At 53.4% G+C, this 18,013-nt stretch overlaps 1 protein-coding gene across 3 annotated transcripts; it reads right to left on the minus strand.

Annotated features, from left to right (window-relative positions):
* Positions 1-53: 53 nt before the first annotated feature.
* On the minus strand, positions 54-15,571 carry GMEB2 (glucocorticoid modulatory element binding protein 2). 3 transcript variants are annotated; one of them, XM_066330784.1, is made up of 10 exons: positions 15,460-15,571; positions 12,828-12,984; positions 8,404-8,501; positions 7,533-7,660; positions 6,029-6,132; positions 4,596-4,753; positions 3,319-3,390; positions 2,698-2,835; positions 2,048-2,170; positions 54-1,866 (listed from the first exon to the last, which is right to left on the minus strand). In XM_066330784.1, the coding sequence occupies exons 2-10, from the start codon at positions 12,956-12,958 to the stop codon at positions 1,220-1,222; spliced, it is 1,599 nt and encodes a 532-aa protein (XP_066186881.1). In that variant the 5' UTR covers positions 12,959-12,984; positions 15,460-15,571; the 3' UTR covers positions 54-1,219. The 3 variants fall into 3 exon arrangements, with proteins under 3 accessions (XP_066186881.1, XP_066186879.1, XP_066186880.1); XM_066330782.1 differs by having other exon boundaries at positions 7,533-7,663; XM_066330783.1 differs by having other exon boundaries at positions 7,533-7,663; positions 12,828-12,981; positions 15,460-15,564.
* Positions 15,572-18,013: the final 2,442 nt, after the last annotated feature.

Below are 18,013 nucleotides of genomic sequence, written 5' to 3' on the forward strand. Positions count from 1 at the left end.
TCACAATCCCAGCTGTCATACCTGGACATAGAAAACACAATAAACCAGCAACGTTCTTTCAAAAAAATATTTATTACTCAATAAAGTGACCTGTTGTTGCTGCTGCCAGATCAGGTTTGGAGACACCCCAACACTCCGAGCACCCGACTCCGTCCAGGCAGAGACAGCATGAGACACACAAGGCCCTGGGCTGGGACCTGGTGACAGTCACAGCGAGTGGGGTGGCTGAAGGAGAACTGGGGCATCCATCACCCCATTACAGAACAGCTGCTTGATCCCAGCAGGGAGGGAATGGCAGCGTCCAGCTCCTGTGGGATGCTGGGGACAGCAAGGTCCCCCCTTGTGAGGAAGTGTGAGCTCCTTGGAGCACAGCTGTGGGGCTCAGCTCTGCATGCTCGGCAGCACAGCTCTGCCACGCAGAACGAGCTTCCCAACCAGAGCTTTGCTTAAAAATCGCCATTGGCTTAAAAAAAAAAATCCCAAGAATGGATTTTTCTTTTTGAGAAAACTAGAAAAAGACCCTAAATCCTCAGAAGTCACAGCTCTTCTCAGCCTTCTGGGTTCCTCTCTTCCTGTTCCTTCCCCAGCAGACCTGGGCAAACATTATGCCCACTGTTACAACAGCTCCCACTTGTTTCTGCCACCCAAAGTCAGTGTCACACACAAAACTCAGCGTCTCAGGGTCTGTGCCCATGCTGCCAGAGCCCTTCCTGGTGACAATGCTTGTACGCATCCAAGGAATTCCTGCTCCTGGCATCCCTATCCACTCCTGCAACCCCTAGGGATGGGGAGCAGCCAGCTCCCTGCACACCAGACCCCTCAGCGGCTTCTTTTTGCTACCGCCTTCTCCCTGCTCCTGCCCACACCTCCGATGGACACTGCTCCAGCTGTGCCTGCCAACGAGGCTGGGCTGACGACCCAGAGCAGGAAAACTATTCCAAGAGAACAGGGGAGGAAAGCTTTATAAAAAAATAAGCTCTTTTTTTTTACTTCTCTCCTCTGAACAAGGCAGAGCATTTCTGCCTTTTCCTTCTCCAGGCATCCTTCCTCCCCCCTCCTTCCCTCTGACCTGAACCTCCCTGCTCCCAACACGAGCCGCTCTGAGTCTTGTTAACCCGTGCCCCTCATGACACCACGCCTCGTCCCACAGAGCAGCCGGAGAAGAGGCAGTTCCCCCCAGAGTGGCACGGCCAGCGTCCCTCCAGGCAAGTCCCCCCTCTCACTTCTGCTCGGCCTCATCAGCCACTGCGGTCACCTCGATGGCGGCGGCAGCGTGCTCATCCCCGGCAGCCTCGGTGGCACCGGACGGGACAGTCACGACCGTGCTCCCACTGGGAGCTATTTGTGTCACATTCTGGATGGTCGTGCCAAGTCCTGGAAGAGTCAGGAGCTGGAAGGGGCTCATCACCTTCACCACTGTGCTGCCATCCTGGACCGCAGCCGTGCTCAGCACCGTCAGGTTGGAAGCGTCCGGGTGGATCTCCACCGTGCCGGGGAAGGTGGAGCCGGCAGAGGCCAGCACCGTGTACCCCCCCAGCAGAGGGGAGGCTGGGGAGCTGGCAGCAGGGGGCTGGGCTGGGCTCTTCCCCAGCACCGAAGGAGGGAGGGCCGAGACCACTTTGCCAAGAGGGAGATTGGCAACCTGGGACACTGGCACGCCGGGGGTGACAGCGAGCTGCGCGGGCTGGGACAGGACTTGGGAGGTGATGGCAGCTGGTCCGGAGGTGGCCCTGGTCAGTCTGGGGCGTTTCAGAGGCGTGGGAACTGAGACGGGTGTGAGGGTCATCAGGACGTTGTTGAGATGCTGCGATTTGTGCTTCAGCTCCTTCGCTCGCTTGCGGTGCTCGTCACACTGCTGCTCCAGAGCTGGAGAGAGAGGAGGCTTGGCTCAGCCTGGACCCTGGACAAGATTCCCAGAGGCCTGTGGCAATACCTGGTGTGGCTGGTTTAACAAACACCAGCTTTCACACAGCCCCCACTTTCTCAGCCCAAAAGAAAAGGTGCTGGCAGCAATGCCCGTTGCCACACCAGCATGTCCAGTGCATACCTGCCAAATCCCGTGTGTACTGCTCCCTCGAGCGATCCATCTGGCACTTGTGGCTGGCCAGGACCTTCTTGACCAAATCCAGCATCCCAAAATTCTGGACTACGTTGTTTAGTAAAACAGCATCTTAAAAACAAGACACAGAATCTTTGAGAAAGCAAAATTCCCTGCACAAACTGTTTGTGGCTTGGCAAAAGCCACACAACAACAAACATGTCCAGTTGAGACAGCCAAAATCTGCAGGAGGGTAGTGCAACAGGCTGGGGAAGAGGAGAAGACTGAAGCCATGAGAAAGGGCAAGAGGTCACTGGCGTATAAACAGTCCTCTCCTGCCTAGCAGGGCTGATAAGAAATCTGCTGGCACAGTAGCTGCTTGCTGCATCGTTATTCCAACGGCCTAAATTCCACCTCAGTTCCCAAGTCAAGCATTTGTCCAGACTCAGAGCCAGCAGAGAGGAAGTTTCAGGCACAGGGAATTGGAGAACTGAGGTCACCTGAATTATCCCCAAGTGCAGTCTCACCAGTCAGCCAGAAATGAGACTTTTTTTAATGAAGAGCCATGTCCCTATTGTGCCCTCCAGATATCCCTAAGGACAAAAAAATCCACAAGCCCCTCTCCCAAGATGACTGACCAACCATGCCCAGGTCCTTACCCCCAAGCTGTAGTGGGGGATCCTGTGCTCGCTGCTGCAAGCCCTTCATGGTCTCCACCAGCTCCTGGTGAAACTCATGGATCACTTCTTCCAGGAGACCACTGTCCTTCAGACCTTGCCAAAAAGCAAAGGTATCATCTGGAGAAAGAGGAAGCAAGGGAGAACCTCAAAATCCTCAGCAGGGTTTAATGGTAATCTGCTATGGGTTCCCTGTGGACATCTCAGCAGGGGTGCAGTCCTGCCAGACCGAGAGAGACCCCTGAGGCATCCAGAGCATGGACCCAAAGGAGGATATGCTCTCCCCATCCCTGTCCCACACCAATAGGACACTTTGCTACAGCCAGTAGCACCAAGGAGAATGATTTCATGACCCCTCTGATAAGAGCTTTTTTCCCCTGAGCCGCATTTGGCCCTGGCTTTGATATGTTGGTGCTTAGAAACAACTTCATCCCAAGGCTGCACAGCCAGCCTGCACACCGGTGGGATATAACACAGTGCTACTCCATAAGCAGTGAAGGTTCACGCAAGCTGCTCTGGTAAGAGTGTCCTTCCTGCTCCTTACCCTGCTGCTTTCCCCACATCTCCTGTGCCCAACGAGCCCTGCAGTATCCCAAGCCATACCTCCAATGCTGGTGCTCCAATCAGTGGCATCCTCGCATGTTTCTATGGTTATTGTAGCCGGGGATCCGTTCACTGCAACCAATAGCAAAAAAGAAGAGAAAAAAATTCCCAGGTCCTGATTCTTCCCTGTATTTTCACAGGCTGTTTCCAAGGGAAGCACTCCCTTGCTGCATTTCTGTGACTTCTCTTTTATATTGCACAGGATCACATCTGTTTGAATGCAGATCTCAATGCTGAACAGAGACGCTCAAGTGGTTGCAGTGCCAGCTGTACTTATTTTCCTACACTGGAGTGTAATCCCCAGGGATTGCTCCTGCAACCTTTGCAGCACGAGAACACATGCTTGAGAGGAGCATTTCTCTCCCATTCCCTCCTGCAAACACACCAGCACTGCTCAGGGCAAAAGTCAAGCAGATTTAGAGTCTGATTTTTTTGGCTTTTTTTACCCAGCCACTGTTTGTCCAGAGGGTTTCTAAAACCTCCAGGGGAAGAGCAGCCCTCTCACTGCACAGGGATGCAGGGGGGATTCCTCCTTCCCTCCAGCTCTGCCAAATCTCAGCAGTTTTGTTACCATAGAGCCAGGGAACAGGCGTCATTCATGCTGTGCGCAGGAGCGGGATGGATGGGAATCTGGCCAGAGCCCCACGGAGCTGTGCAGAGCCTTTGGAATGCTCAGTTGCAGCCATTAAATCCAGTCCCTCTGCTCCTTTACTCCGCAGCTTTCAGGGCTCTGGTTATTTCAGCACAGCCTAGCAGCTGGCAAACATCTCCCATTAATGAGCTCATGTTGAACAGGGGGGCTTGGAGTGGGCTGTGCTGTGCATCAGCATCAGCTTCCCCACCACAAAACCAGGATGTGGTGGATGGGTGTTCTGCAGAGCCAGCCAAGGGGCTTATCCTGTCTCAGAGGCACCACCAGAAGCTTGGGGTGTGGGGCATTTTGGAGACTGTTCTCAATGCTCAGGGGCAAAAGGAGTTAAATATAGAAGTATTTCAAAATTAGAATGCTTTCCAAGGAAACAGTTGCCTGTAATTATAGGTCAAATTCATAAAATCAGAGAATGGTTTGGGTTGGAAGGGACTCCAAAGCTCATCTCATTCCAACCCCCTGCCATAGGCAGAGAGACCTTTGACTAGACCAGATTGGTCCAAGTGCTGTCCAACCTGGCCTTGGACACTTCCAGAGATGGGGAAGCCACAGGGACATTGGTTTTGTGGCATTTGTGTGCTTTGATGTGTCAAAGCCCCTACTGAGGGTGAGGAGTGGCTGCACGTACCATCGGCAGAGGCAGGAGTCAGAGGGATGTACTCTGTCGATGTCTGGCTGGTCAGGGACACCCTGGCTCCAGTCAGGTCAATTTTGGTGCTCCGGCAGGTGTTGGAACAGACCTTTGTGTGCTGGTAGAAATCCAGCTCTCCTGAGTCCATAATCTTCCTGAAAGACAGGGAACAAGCACAAGGACAGGCACATCAGCAACAGCTAAGAGCTCTGAGATGCAGCTCCTGGCAGCCTTCACCCCAAGCTTCTGAGTCCCAAAACACCAGGAGAGCAGGCAGAGCCAACAGGAGCCCTTACTGGGACTGATTAACTAATTTCTTGAGGAAAGAAGGGGAAAAGAGAGCCCCTATCTGGTCCCACCAGCATATCCCCTCTGAAACTGCAGCTTCCAGGCAAAGGGTCAGCTGGAGTGTCAGTTCAGGGTGTGACCACAGGGAGCTTCTTTCTTGCCTTTTTGATTCTACAGCTCAAAAAGAGACAGGACATAACCTTATTTATACACTAAAACCAGGTCTCTCATCTCATTCAAAGGGAGTGGCAACACTGGAACATGGGATCTTCCAATACAAGAGTGTTATCTCCAAAACACTCCCAGGCCTTGCTGGCCAACAACCACCTCAGCTTCCCAAGATTTGCTCCCATGGGCTGCTGGGTTTGCCTTCAGACATTGCCCTCAAGTTTTTTTTTTTTTTCCCCTTCTCAAAGCCCTGCCTTGACAAAGTCTAAACCTATTATACAAAAATTACGTGGAGCAAAAGCTGCTTAAAAGGAATATGGGAGATGCCTGCACTGAAGCAGAAGAATACAGGGAAAGATAATGTCACTCTGTGAAAAGAGCACAAAACCACTGACAATTCCTGGGGAAAGAGGTGATTCTTTTTTATCCTGCCCAAAGGCAGAGAAAGACTTTAATTAAATCACAGTCTTGGGCTGGTGTTCAGGAGGACCATAGAGGAATTGAATTACTGTAGTTAATACTAGAGAAGAGAAATGCCTGCAATAAAGAAGGTTTTTGGTTTTTTTTACCAAGGACTTATTTAGAAGTGATGTCAAGCAGGAGTGCTGCAACCAGAGCTTTGGTGATGATCAGACTGATTTCATCTGGTGGGTCATGCTGAGAATCCACAGACAGCATGGCTCAACCACCAGCAGCCATTTAAATTTCCAATATCCCTACACCAGCTGGAAACTCAGTGTGGGTTAAGCCCTGAAAAGACTAGAGAAATATTTCTCACCCCAAATTGTTCCCTAGGCACAAGGACAGAACAAAGCCATCGGACTGACCACATTTGGGACCAGACTGTTGTTAAGACAAACATTTAGTGGTTCATTTGCTCCCTCAGCAACAAAACTGCCATTCCAAAGGTTCTGTTCCACCCCACCACAATCCGCCAGAAAGAAGTGTGCAGAGATACAAAGGAAGGGACTAACCGGAGCATGATCCCATTCATCCGGATCGCTCGCTTCCAATCCTTCAAGGTTGACTTGCCTGCCAGGTGGACAAACTCCTTGGGGCTGATTAGGTGATCGTGAAACTGCAAAAGGTGCAACATCAGTGCCACAAGCCATAAACAAGCCAAGGGTGCTCTGTGAGCAGGGTTCAGCTGGAGCATGGTGGCATTTCCCAGTGCCCAGCAGTGGCTGCAGCCTCCACGTGCCACTGAACACCACCAAAACAGACGGCTGCCAGGCACTCCCCACCCCAGAGATCAGTGCCCAAGTTAGAAAGATTAAAGCCAAACATTGCTGTCACAGATGGTTAGTTAACATCTGCTCCAACCTAAGGGTTCAGGGAGTACCCAGCTCAGGCAGGACAGCTGGGAAAACACCCATAGCTGGTGCAAAGTATCATTAACAGCAGGGAGCTGCTCACATCCCCACTAACAATGGAGCCAGTGAAAGCTGGGCTGCACTGCTAACATTTGGGTCCAGGGGCACATTATGGCCCTTAGAAGAGAAGGAAGAAGTCCATCTGGTCTTTGACCTACTGCTCCCAAACACAACCACTGGTATCAGCGAACCTCTGGCCTCTCTGGCAGTGCACACCCACTGCTGCAGCAAACCAGCTTCAGGGAGCTGGCACACATAACTCTTCACTTTCTTTTATTGCCCTACACACCCAGCCATGCCTGAACCCACATGCTGACCCAACAACAACCCGTAGGATCACAGGATTATAGAATCACTAAGGGTGGAGAAGACCTCCAAGATCCTTGAGTCCAACTGTGACCCAGGCAGTCCTTCTAAGAGCTGCCTTACAGCCCATGCAAAGGATTTCCCAAATCCAGACCTCCTCTTTCCCATGGCCATGTTGACCAACACAGGGCAACTCATTGTTACTACATGAGAAACTGCATCTCTGAACAAGGACAAGGACATGGGCTTCAGTGCAGAGAGGACAGATTTTAGGAGGCAGCATTATCTATCTTCTGTCTCAAGTACAGAAGAGACCATCTCTGCTGGGAAGGGCAAGGACTATCCTTTGGGAGCCTAAGGAAACTCTCCCTCAGCAGGGTATTGTTTAGGCTGTGTACAAATGCCAGCAATGACTCACTCGTGGCATGTTCCTGAATTCATGCAAATTTTAACCATGAGTTACACCCAGGACACAGCAGACAACTCTTCAGTAGGTCCCCAATCAATACATTCCTCAAACTATCAACTTTCCAACTGAGCAGACACTGCAAGTATCAGAAATTCTCAAATTTTCAGTAACACATTAAACCCAGGCACCATCTTTCCAGCCAGAACTACACAATTTAGTCAGAACAAATATCAGGTCACCAGCACCAGGAAAATGTCATCCTCTCCTACCATGACATGGTTCTGATGTAAAGCAGCTGATCAAAGCTCATCAGAAGCAGGACAAGCCAAGTGACCTCACAATGTAGGCAAGAGGAAAGGACAAGTCCAGTGCTGGGCTCTCTGTTCTCACCTGCACACACTTCACATTGATCCCGGGGCACACAAACTTCCTCCAGATGAGATTGGCTTTGCTGTCCCCGCAGGTGATGGGGTAGACAATCTCTGCCTCCAAACTGTCCTCATCTTCAGCCATCTTCACTTCTCACAGGGATCAGAGGAAGGGACAGATCAAAGAGAAACATGAGCCACAGCTCCTGATTCACATGCCTCAGCCACACATGCAATGATAGTTTTGAAACTCAGAAATAAAAAAAAGAGTAGATGATGCATGGTGGGGTGTGCTGGGGTTTGTGGCCACCACTCATTTGCACTTTGCTATGAAAGCATCCAAACTACCAAATTTCTCAGGCAAAACAGCCCAGGCAGACTTGTGCCAATCCAGCTGCAGCTGAACACAGGGAACATGAGAAGTCATCCATTCTTGATAAAAAAGAATGATGTTATCTGGGTGGAGTCACTCTTGATTTTGAAGTAAAACTGGTTTTAAGTCAACTCCAGCCCAGCAGATCAGTTTTCGCTCCCTAAACTCACTATTTCTTGCAACAAAAGCCAGCAAGCTGCTGCAAAACTGATATCCCTGTGGCAAACTGGAATAGCAGGAGCCAGGCTGGACACAGGGACTCATCTCGGACCAGGAGAGGGCAGCAGCAGCCCAGCCAGCCCCTGCCAGCTCCCTGCTGGTCACCGTGTCCCCCTGGATGCTGGGAGAGCATCCCTGGCATCCCGGGGACAGCATGCCCAAGGCTCACAAGAGAACAGCCCCGGAGCCTCACAGCTCTGCACAACAGTGCTTGGACTGTCTCATTTGATACCAGCGCAGGGCTGTGGCACACTGGGGTGGTGGAACTGGCACCAAAGCGCCATGGAAAGAGCTGACCTACCTAGAACTGCTTCCTTCAGGTCTGTGGAGGCTGTGAAGGCAGCAGCAGCTGCAGCAGCTGCATTTTCAGTCTCCAGAGTGTCTTCGTTGATGTCACCACTGGGAAGAGAGGCAGAGGCATTCTTAAGCCATGTGGCTGTGCCACCCCCACACCCGATGCCCTGAGGAGACATTGCCTCAGAAGTCCCTCGGATCCCATTTTCCCACAAGAGCTAAGAGTCAGCTCTGAGTTTGAGAGGCTCAGCTCCATTTTTTTCATGTGGAGATGAAGAACCCCACAGCAGGCAAGCCCCTGTCAGCAGCCTGGCCAGCTCTCTCTTGCCTCCCCTTTAATCCCAGCCCTGTGGATCTGCCTCCAGCCCAGCCCATGCTGGAGAGCTGGCATGGAGAGATGCTGTCAGCACAGCCCCTTGCTCAGAAGTCACTGCCAGCCTTTGGAAGCTTTGCCTGAGATTTCCCCAGGAAAAACATGTGTGAAACATGCTGCTGCTGTCTGGGCAATGGACTGGCTGAATCCCCTGGTATGCAGGCTGCTCCAGGGAGCAGGACCTCAAGGAGCCACAGAGACACTATAAAGGAGCTGGACAAACCCCAAGAGCAGATCTGTGGGCAGAGATAAGATAACATGAGCTACAGACACTTGCAATACAATCTCTGAGCCTCTTAAAACTTGATATATCCATGATACTCATTAATAGCTGGCTATCCCACTGCTTCCATTGTCCCCACACTGAGATCTCCACCATCTCTGGGTGCTTAGCCCATGGAGTCACACAGAGGGTCCTGCACAGCACCCACTCCCTCCCTGTTCTCCCACCCCAGCTCTGCTACAGCAATACAGAGGCCCAAGCCCCTTCCCACACTCAGGGAGAACAGGCACTTCTGGCTGGGATGTGGGACATGTTCCTCACCCCCCTGGCCTTGGAGGTGAGGTCTCAATTGGTGCTCTTATGGATCCCACCTGCACATCACAGCCAGCACCCAGCAGGGACCATTCCTAATGGGTTTTCATAGAAACACAGAATGGTTTGGGCTGAAAGGGCCCTTAAAATTCATCTTGTTCCAAGCCCCTCCCATGGGCAGGGACACCTTCCACCATCCCAGGTTGTTCCAAGCCCTGTCCAACCCAGCCTTTTGACACTTCCAGGAATAGGGCAGCCACAGCTTCTCTAGACAGCCTGTGCCAGAGCCTCACCGCCCTCACAGGGAACAATTTCTTCCTATACCTAATCTAAGATAGATTTTTTTTAGATGTATGTTACTGAAGCTGACTAATTGCTGCAAAAAGCTTGACCTGCAGGGGCAGGGGGAGAAATACAATTAGCTTTTCACATACTTTGGCATATAAACTCCCTAGGAAAACTCCATAGAGAAAATAAACCTGCAACCTCCCTCAGTTTGGTACCACGGATGAATTAAAAGACAGTCCTAGTGACTCACTGGCAACCATATTTCTCACCCCCTATGCCACGGGGACAAGGAAATTCAAGAGCAACTGGTTTTTCCACGCTGGGCTCCTAACACACAGCTCCAGGTTGGAACTGCAGCTTCAAAGCATCCCTCCCCTCAGCAGCTGCAGGGCAGGCTCCTGTGGGGAGCATAAGAGATAAGGAATGGTGTGGGTGGCAGCCCAGCCTCACCAGGTGAGTGGCTCAGAGATGCTGCTCCAGAGACAGGGGAGACAGTTCCTGCTGTGACAGAAACAAGATGGACACAACTCTGCCTCTGCAGCTCACAGCGACCACCAGCCCAGAGCCCTGGCAGAACATGGGGAGGGTAAACGTGAAAGGAGTCAAAAAGGTAAACTTTGAGCTAAGGCATTTGCACAAAGGTGATTATTACATGAGGGGATGTCTGACAGAAGAATTCTAACCTGGGGTTTTTCATCAGTTTGCTGCTGGGTTCTTGCATTTCTCCCAGTGAAAGGCCAGCAGTGGCACTTGAGCAGGGTGCCAGAGGAAGCAGCCCCCTCTGGCAGGCAAATCCCAGCACCCCACAGCCCTGACCTGCCTCCAGACCAAGAGCCTCCACCAACTTATCCAGAAGAAACCCCCCAGTAGAAAATCCAGCACCTTCCAGAGCTTCCTCCAGGACTCCACCCCTCAAAAAACGACCGAAAGGTGCATGGATGGGGAGGAATAACCTAGTCCACGCCTTAAACCTCCAGAGGAAAACAAACAAACCAACTCCCAGCTTGTATGAAAAATTCAGGCAACTGAAGTCTGCGTCTGCCGTGGACGTGTGGGGGAGAGAAATCCACAAAAAAAGCGTCTCCATGCTGTTTCTCCCATCCCATTCCAGGGAAACAGACTGAGGCAGATGCGAGGGAAAACACAAACACCTTCCAAGGCCCAGCAGTGCAGCTCCCCAGCTGGCCCTGCCTTTGCCAGTTGCCATGACAAAGGCAGGGGAGGATGGTTCTCATCTTCCTCCCCAGGAGGATCCATAAACCAGATGGGAGAAAGAGAAGAAAGCACGTGCAGATAACTCAGTGGGCTGGCGTCTCCTTTCTTTTCTGCTTCTGCCTTGCCTGGAAACTTGAGAGAGAAAAGTCTCCCCCAGAATCCTGTGCTGATCAGAAATACAAGAACCTCATCAGAGCACCCAGCACAGATATCCCCCTCCTGCAGACCAAAGAGAAAAGCTTTTTGCTCATTATTATCTTCCCATTTCCCTCAGCCTTTTCCTTAAGAACACATGAACTAATTAAGCTCTTAACAACTGGTTGTACAAAGGATTGTTTTAATAGCAAACCCATACCCAGATGAGCACTAGAAAAAGGCACCAACCCTCAAGCTGAGTTTGGTTTAACTGTCACACAAAGCAAGTTGGAAGCTCCCCATGTGGGTGGTGACCGAGCCAACACCAAGGGATCCCAGCCAGTGCCTGCAGCTGCACTCCTGACACCAGCTGGGGCTGCAGAGGGAAACCAGTGGGAAAGGGAGGAGCCAGTGCCACTGTGACATTGTCCCAGAACGAGCAGAGCCTGGTGGGGGCAACTGTGCAAGGCCACAGAGACACCATGTGTGGCTCATGCTGCCACCCACCACCAGCCCCACTGCCCTGCTCAGTGAGGGCAGTCAGGCCGGTTTTACTGTGACCCCAAAATTCACATCCTTTCCATTAACTCCCTGCCATCCCCAGGATGCCTTCGTCCCCAAGAGCAGCCACATCCCAAGTGTCACATCTGGCTGCTTCTCCACTGAGGGAGACAAGGGACAGACAACAAGAGGAGTAGAGCCCTTCTTCCCCGCCATCACCGCTCTTCTGGGAATTGAAAAGGTTCTTGGGAACACTCACAGACGCAGGGTGTGGAGGAAGAACAGAGGAGATCCTGCCCATCCCCGCACCAACAGCTCCAGCCTCTGCCTGTCCCTGCCCATTCTTGACCAAAAATTAATCTGTTAATGGGCTTTATCTCAATCGGAGCAGCACAAAGGCAGGCACCTGGACTGAGCTGTCACCTTCTGCCCTGCCCAAAGCCCCAGGGCACTGACACAAAGACAAGTTTGAGAAAGGAGACAAACACCTTGTGGAGAGCAATAAACAGCCATTCAACACCCACTTAATTTCTGACAAACCTGCCTGGACGCAGCTCCAGGTGTGAGCTTGGATTTTCTGCCCACTAAAAGAACAAAACTCACAAATGGCTCTGAGCTCTGTCCTACCAAAAAAAAAAAAAAAAAACCAACCCAGAGAAATAAAGCAAAGAGTCCACTGATATGTGGGCCTTCAAAACACCGGCCAGGCTCTTTGGCCATGGCCAACTTGCCACTGAACACACCTGACCTGAAAAAACAGCAACCTTGAATCTGAAAAGCCAACAGAAGAGGCAGAAACTGGGCTAAACAGCAGCACTTCAACAATCAGACCTTTACTCTGGGTTTTTGAGCAGTGCCTCCCCATTCAGGGCAACATTGTTTTAAGGACACCTCTCTCACTCCTAATGCTGGCAGTGGAGGCTCCTGCAGAACTCAGCCAACCTCAAACCTCCTCAACCTTCATGGCAGGGAGCTCAGCTGCACCACCTTCAACCTGCTGTGGACAGACTTGTCTCTTGCAGCTCAGAGTTCAGCACAGCCCCCATGAAATAAATAGCAGGAAAACACTGATTTAGCTACTGGTGTCCTGTTCCAACTGGATTTGTGTCCACTCCAACATCCAAATCCACTCAGAAAAAGGTATTTGGGGTTCGTCTTTTTCCCCTGCTCAGAAAAGAGAAAGAGTGGTGCCTGTTCTGCACAGAGCTGCAGAGTCCTGGGTATGGGAAGTCCTAGCAAAGAACTGGACACTCCGTGGCCACTGAGGTCCCCACAATGAGCAGGGATGCAGGAGGAAGCAGTGAGGGATCAAATCCCAACCTACAGCCACGCGTGGGATGGTTTCCAACACATCCCCTCAGTGTGCACCAACCCCATCTCTTACCCGTGCTGGGACAGGTTGGTGGTGACCAGCACTGTCTTCACCTCCTCCATGCCACCGCCGTCCACGGCGCCGTCCGGCGTGGTCACCACCACCACCTCCTCCATGTGGACACTGACGTCCGGCGTGGCCATCGCGGCACAGCCTCAGGCACCAGCTGCTGGTGGAGAAACGGGGGGAAAGCCCAGAGTCAAAAGGTCTCCCTGCAGAATTCAGTCATGGAAGGATCCTGGGTGTGGTGGGAGCAAGGAGAGAAGGGACTGTGGGGACACCACGCTCCTAAGGAGAAGGGGGTAAGCAAATCTCCAAATGCTCCATCCCAGGAGGAAGGATGAGGGGAAGCTCAACCCAACATTCTGCAGGCTGGGTGAGAATGATGGGCACGGGTGGGACTGAGGTGCAGGAGGTGAAGGGCAGAGTGTGAAAGAGGTCCATAAAAAAATGTTCCTGGCATCCACCATAAATCCTGTGAAGATACTCAGTTTGAAGGTGTGTTTCCAAATGTATTTCAAACTATCTCACGATTTCACACTGTTGGAGGAGCTTGTCACTGTCTCCTCCACAGTAGAACAGGGATTCTTCCCTCCTCCAAACTCACACACACAAAAAAATCAAATTAAAAAAGCACATCAAGCCCGCAGAAACAGTGACATCTGGAAACTATTTCAAAGTGTGCATTTCTAATAAATCAGCAATAGATGTAAGACAGCACTCCCTCTCCAGCTCTTTTGGAGCCCCTTTAGGAACTGAAAGGGACTCTTAGAGCCTTCTTTTCTCTTCTCTAGCTCTCTCAGCCTGTCTCCAGAGGAGAAGTGCTCCAGCCCTCAGAGCATTTCTATGTCCATCTCTGGACTCTCTCCAGCAGCTCCACATCCTTCTGATGCTGGGGGCTCCAGAGCTGGATGCAGCACTGCAGGTGGGGTCTCACCTGAGGAGAGCAGAGGGGGAGAATCCTCTCTCTTGCCCTGCTGCCCACTTTGCTGGCATGGAGAAGTCGATGCCTACAAAGGATGTCCTACAGCACCCATAGCACTGGTGCAGTCCACACAGAGACAGGTAAGGGAACGCCTCCAGGCTCAGACCCCCATGGAATACTCCAAGCAGTGGCACAGAGCACAGCAGAGATGCCACCTGGCCCCCATCACTTCCCCAGGCCGTGGCTGGAGCAGAGCACTGACCCAGCATGTCCAGTGTGACTTCACAAACACGTTCATGCCCTGCAGAAACATCTGCCTGATCCACAGGGACACCACGAGGTGCTCTTTACCTCCACAGAGCCCACAGGGTTTATCTAAGGTGGAATGGCCCCTCTGTGCCAGCCCAGCAAAAAGCCACCAGCAGAAGCACTTCCATTTTCACAGCAGCACGGATGCTCAGCTGCCTGCAGCTCAACCACTCCATTTTTTGCTGTCACTCCATCCCTCTCCTTGTCCTTCATTTTGGGGTAAAACCCCTCCTACAGTATTAGCATTGCTCACAATGCCCCTGAGCTGGGACTTGGTTTCAGGATGCTCCAGACATCCTCCCCAGCATCATGGGACTGAACTCCACGTGTGTTGCTCTGATGCCTCTGGGCAGAAACCAGCACTGAATGGAGAAAAAGCGGGCTAAAAACACAAATAATTCAAAAAGTGGCTAAAGACACACTAGCAGTGGGGCTGTGGAAGGGGATGAGGGACACCCCAGCTCTACCAGGACTCAGGGTGTCCATGCATGTCCCTCCTGCTGCACCTTGCAGGGTGCTGAGAGTGTGTCAAGGGCTGTGGGAAAGATTTGGGGTGAAGTGAGGGGAAAAAAAATAAAATTAATAAAAGCATAGCGTAACTGGGAGAGGAGGAGAGAGATTTTCTGGGTGCAGAGACCAGGAAAATTACACTGTGGGCAGCCAGCAAGGCTGTGCACAGAGAGGGGGACACAGGGGGATGCATGGGGGGGGTGGCTTCGGGGGGGTTAAACAGAGGTGCACAGGGTGAGGGGCATCAAAGGGGTGCACAGGGGCACACGGAGAGAGCAGATGGAGAGCAGCACGGGTGGGGGGCTACACAAAGGAGGGGCGCAGGGGGGCTGCAGCTGCACGGGGATGGGGGGGACACACGCTGGGGGCTGCACGGGTGGGGGGCTGCCCGGAGGAGAACGGCAGGGAAGCTGCAAGACGATGGAGAGCGGCCTCAAGGAGAGGGGAGGAAGAAGCCGGAGTGCGGCACAGGGGGGACACGGAGAGGGGGTGCCCGGGGGGCTGCGGCTGCACGGAGGAGAAGGGGGGCGGTTTGCAGAGCGGGGAGCACGGGGAGGGCTTGCAGAGCGCTGCACGTGGAGGCTGCCCACGGAGGGTGTCCCGGGGGTCCCCCGCGTGTGGCCGCGGTGTCCCCGCTCGGCCCCGCTGTGGGGCGGCGCGCGCGGGAGGGGGGCTGCGGGGGGGGTGAGAGGGGCGCGTGGGCGCGCTCCCGCTGGCAGGGAGCAGGAGGAGGAGGAGGAGGAGGAGGAGGAAGAGGAGGAGGAGGAGGCGGGGGGGCCGCGGGGCGGGCGGGCGGCCGGGCGCTGCCGCCGCCGCCGTAACGTCCTGACGCTCCGCAGGGACCCGGGCGGCGCGTGCGGCGGAGGCCCCGCGGCGGGCGAGGCCGCGCCCGGCGCTTACCTCGGGCCGGGGTCCCGCGAGCCCCGCTCGGGCTGCGGCGGCGGGCGCTGGGGCCGGGCGGCGGTGGGCGCGGGCAGGGCGGCAGCGGGGCCGGGGGGAGCGGGGCTCCGCCGCGCGGCTCTCGGGCCCCGCGCAGGCGCACGGCCCGCACCGGCTACCGAGACTTATTTGGCGCGGGCGCCGCGGCCCGCGCTCCCCGTGAAATAGGGACCGGGCGGCCGCTCTGCGCCTGCGCCGCCGCCGGGCGGGGGTGGGAGGGGGCGCGGCGCGCGCCGCCGGGGGGGTCCCCGCGCGCGGGGTCCTGCGGGGGAATTCCCCCCCGGTGTCCCCTTTGTGTCCCCCGTCTGTCCCCGACCCGCGCCCTTCGTGTCCTCCCCCTGGTTCCTCCTGCCCCCCCGTGTCCTCTGTGTGTGTCCCCTGTATGTGTGCTCTGTGCCCCGCGCGCCCCCCCATGTCTCCAGCCTGCCCCGGCACCGTGTACCCTCCGTGTCTCCCTTTAGCATCCTGCATGTCTCCCGTGTCCCACTCCAGGGTTCTACAGGCTCCCGTGTCCCCTGTATATCTTCCCCCGCCAGGCTGTGTGCCCCATGTGTGCTTCCTGAGTGCCCACCACGGCCCCTGCGTGTCCCCAGCTGGGGTCCTACGTGGCACCTTTTCTCCTGCATGTCCCTTTTCCAGGTTCTCCATGCTCCTGTGTCCCTTTCCCAGGTCCTGCATGCCTTCTGTCGTCTCTGTGCCCCCCATGTCCCCGGTGTGTCCTTTTCCCGGGTTCTGCATCCCCCCCGTGGCCCCTGTATGTGCCCCCATGTTCCCTGCATGTTCCCCTTGGGCTGTGTGCCCCTGTGTGTCTGCCCCAAGCCCTGTGTCCTTCTCTGGCTCTCCCGGGTTTTGTGAAAGCCCTCAGCTGTTCACTGCTGAACGCTTCCTTTTAACACTTACAGTCATGGGCCATCCACAGCTTCTCTGGGCAGCCCGTGCCAGGGCCTCACCATCCTCACAGGGAAAAGTTTCTTTCCAATATCCTATCTGAACCTGCCCTCTGTCAGTGTGATGCCGTTCCCCTTACTCTGTCACTCCATGCCCTTGTCCAAAGTCTCTCTCCATCTCTCTTGGAGCCCCTTTAGGCCTCTAAGGTCTCCACAGGGCCATTTCCAGCATTTAAAAAGTGTCCTTGACAAGTTGGATTCAGGGTCTGTTTTCCTGTTTGAGCCATCTCCAAGGTGCTGCTGGTTCTTACCAGCACTAAATCTCAAGCTGTGACTCTGCTCTCTGTGTTTCCCCAGCCATGACAAGCTGTCACTGGATTTGGTTAATTTCTGCCGTTTCTGTGACTGTGAGGCCAGGGTTTGGGAGGCACTCAAGAATTTCTCAGGGAGGACTTTTTGCATGATTTTATCACATTGCACTTCTTCTGTGAGTAGGTGGGTAACACGTTCTGGGAAGGGATGAGCGAGGCCAGAGGCCCCGAAAGTCGCAAATCCCTTTTGGAAACACTTGCTATGTTTCCATTCTGTCAGCTTTTCACAGTTACTGGGTGGGTGGCTTTTCCTGACAGGTGTTCAGGTGGCATTTGGTCTCTTTACTGTTTTTTACGCAAATTTCTAATGATCCTGTCTGATACATTTGTGGTGGGTTTTTTTAATGCTTTCCCCCAAGGCTCTTCCTTTTTTTTTTTTTTTTTTTTTTTTTTTTTTTTTTTTTTTTAATCCCCGTGCAAACCAACCCTGCCTGATAACCAGCTGCCACCTCTATTTCCCTCATGTTCCCCCTCACCAGTCTACCCAAGCTAATACCATTAAAGTGATGTGCCACAAGGAATTGTATTTATTTTCCTTCTCCAAGATAACCAGCAGTTACCAGCATAGTTAAATCACCCACTGGAAATTGTGACTCCCTTTTCCATGGAAGCCTGTCTATCTCTCTGCTGCTGTTGTCTTCCCTGGCAGCTGCATCCTCAGGATCCCAGTGGGGTTGGACAGGACAGATAAAAGGTTCCTTTTCCTCCTAAAACCATCTCCCCACAGTGCCCAAGAACAGTGGCCTTACTGAGGTGGTAAGAAGGCAGCAAACCCCCAGTAATGCTGCCCTACTCCAGTCAGCAGGCAGTGGCCTCTGACTTTTGCAAAAGCAAAACCTGGCTTTTGCTGTCAGATCCCAGGATGCAGTAAGGTCCCTGGGATCCTCTAATACAGAGAATGGGATGATTTCATCTCCTGACACATAATGTGCTCCCTGGTCTGCCCCTTTACCAGTGGGCAGACTCGCTCCAGCCATGGTGCCAGTGGGGCTGCTGAAACTGGGTGAGCTGTTATTTCTCAAACCAAATCACTCTGCAAAATTTCTGGGTTTTGCCTGCCCAGGTGACCTTTGCATTTAGCTTGGCAGAGTCTCTGATCCCTTCCCTTACTCAGGCACAGCTCAAGGACTTTGTAGGGATCCCTTCAACAGTTACAGAGGTATTTTCCTTTCTTGACTTGATTTTGATCTTTTGCACAAGGAACTCTTGACGTGGCATGGAGTGACAGGACAAGGGGCACTGACAGAGGGCAGGGTT

Source organism: Sylvia atricapilla, chromosome 16 (genome assembly GCF_009819655.1).
Source record: "Sylvia atricapilla isolate bSylAtr1 chromosome 16, bSylAtr1.pri, whole genome shotgun sequence".
In the NCBI taxonomy this organism is placed as follows: Eukaryota; Metazoa; Chordata; class Aves; order Passeriformes; family Sylviidae; genus Sylvia; species Sylvia atricapilla.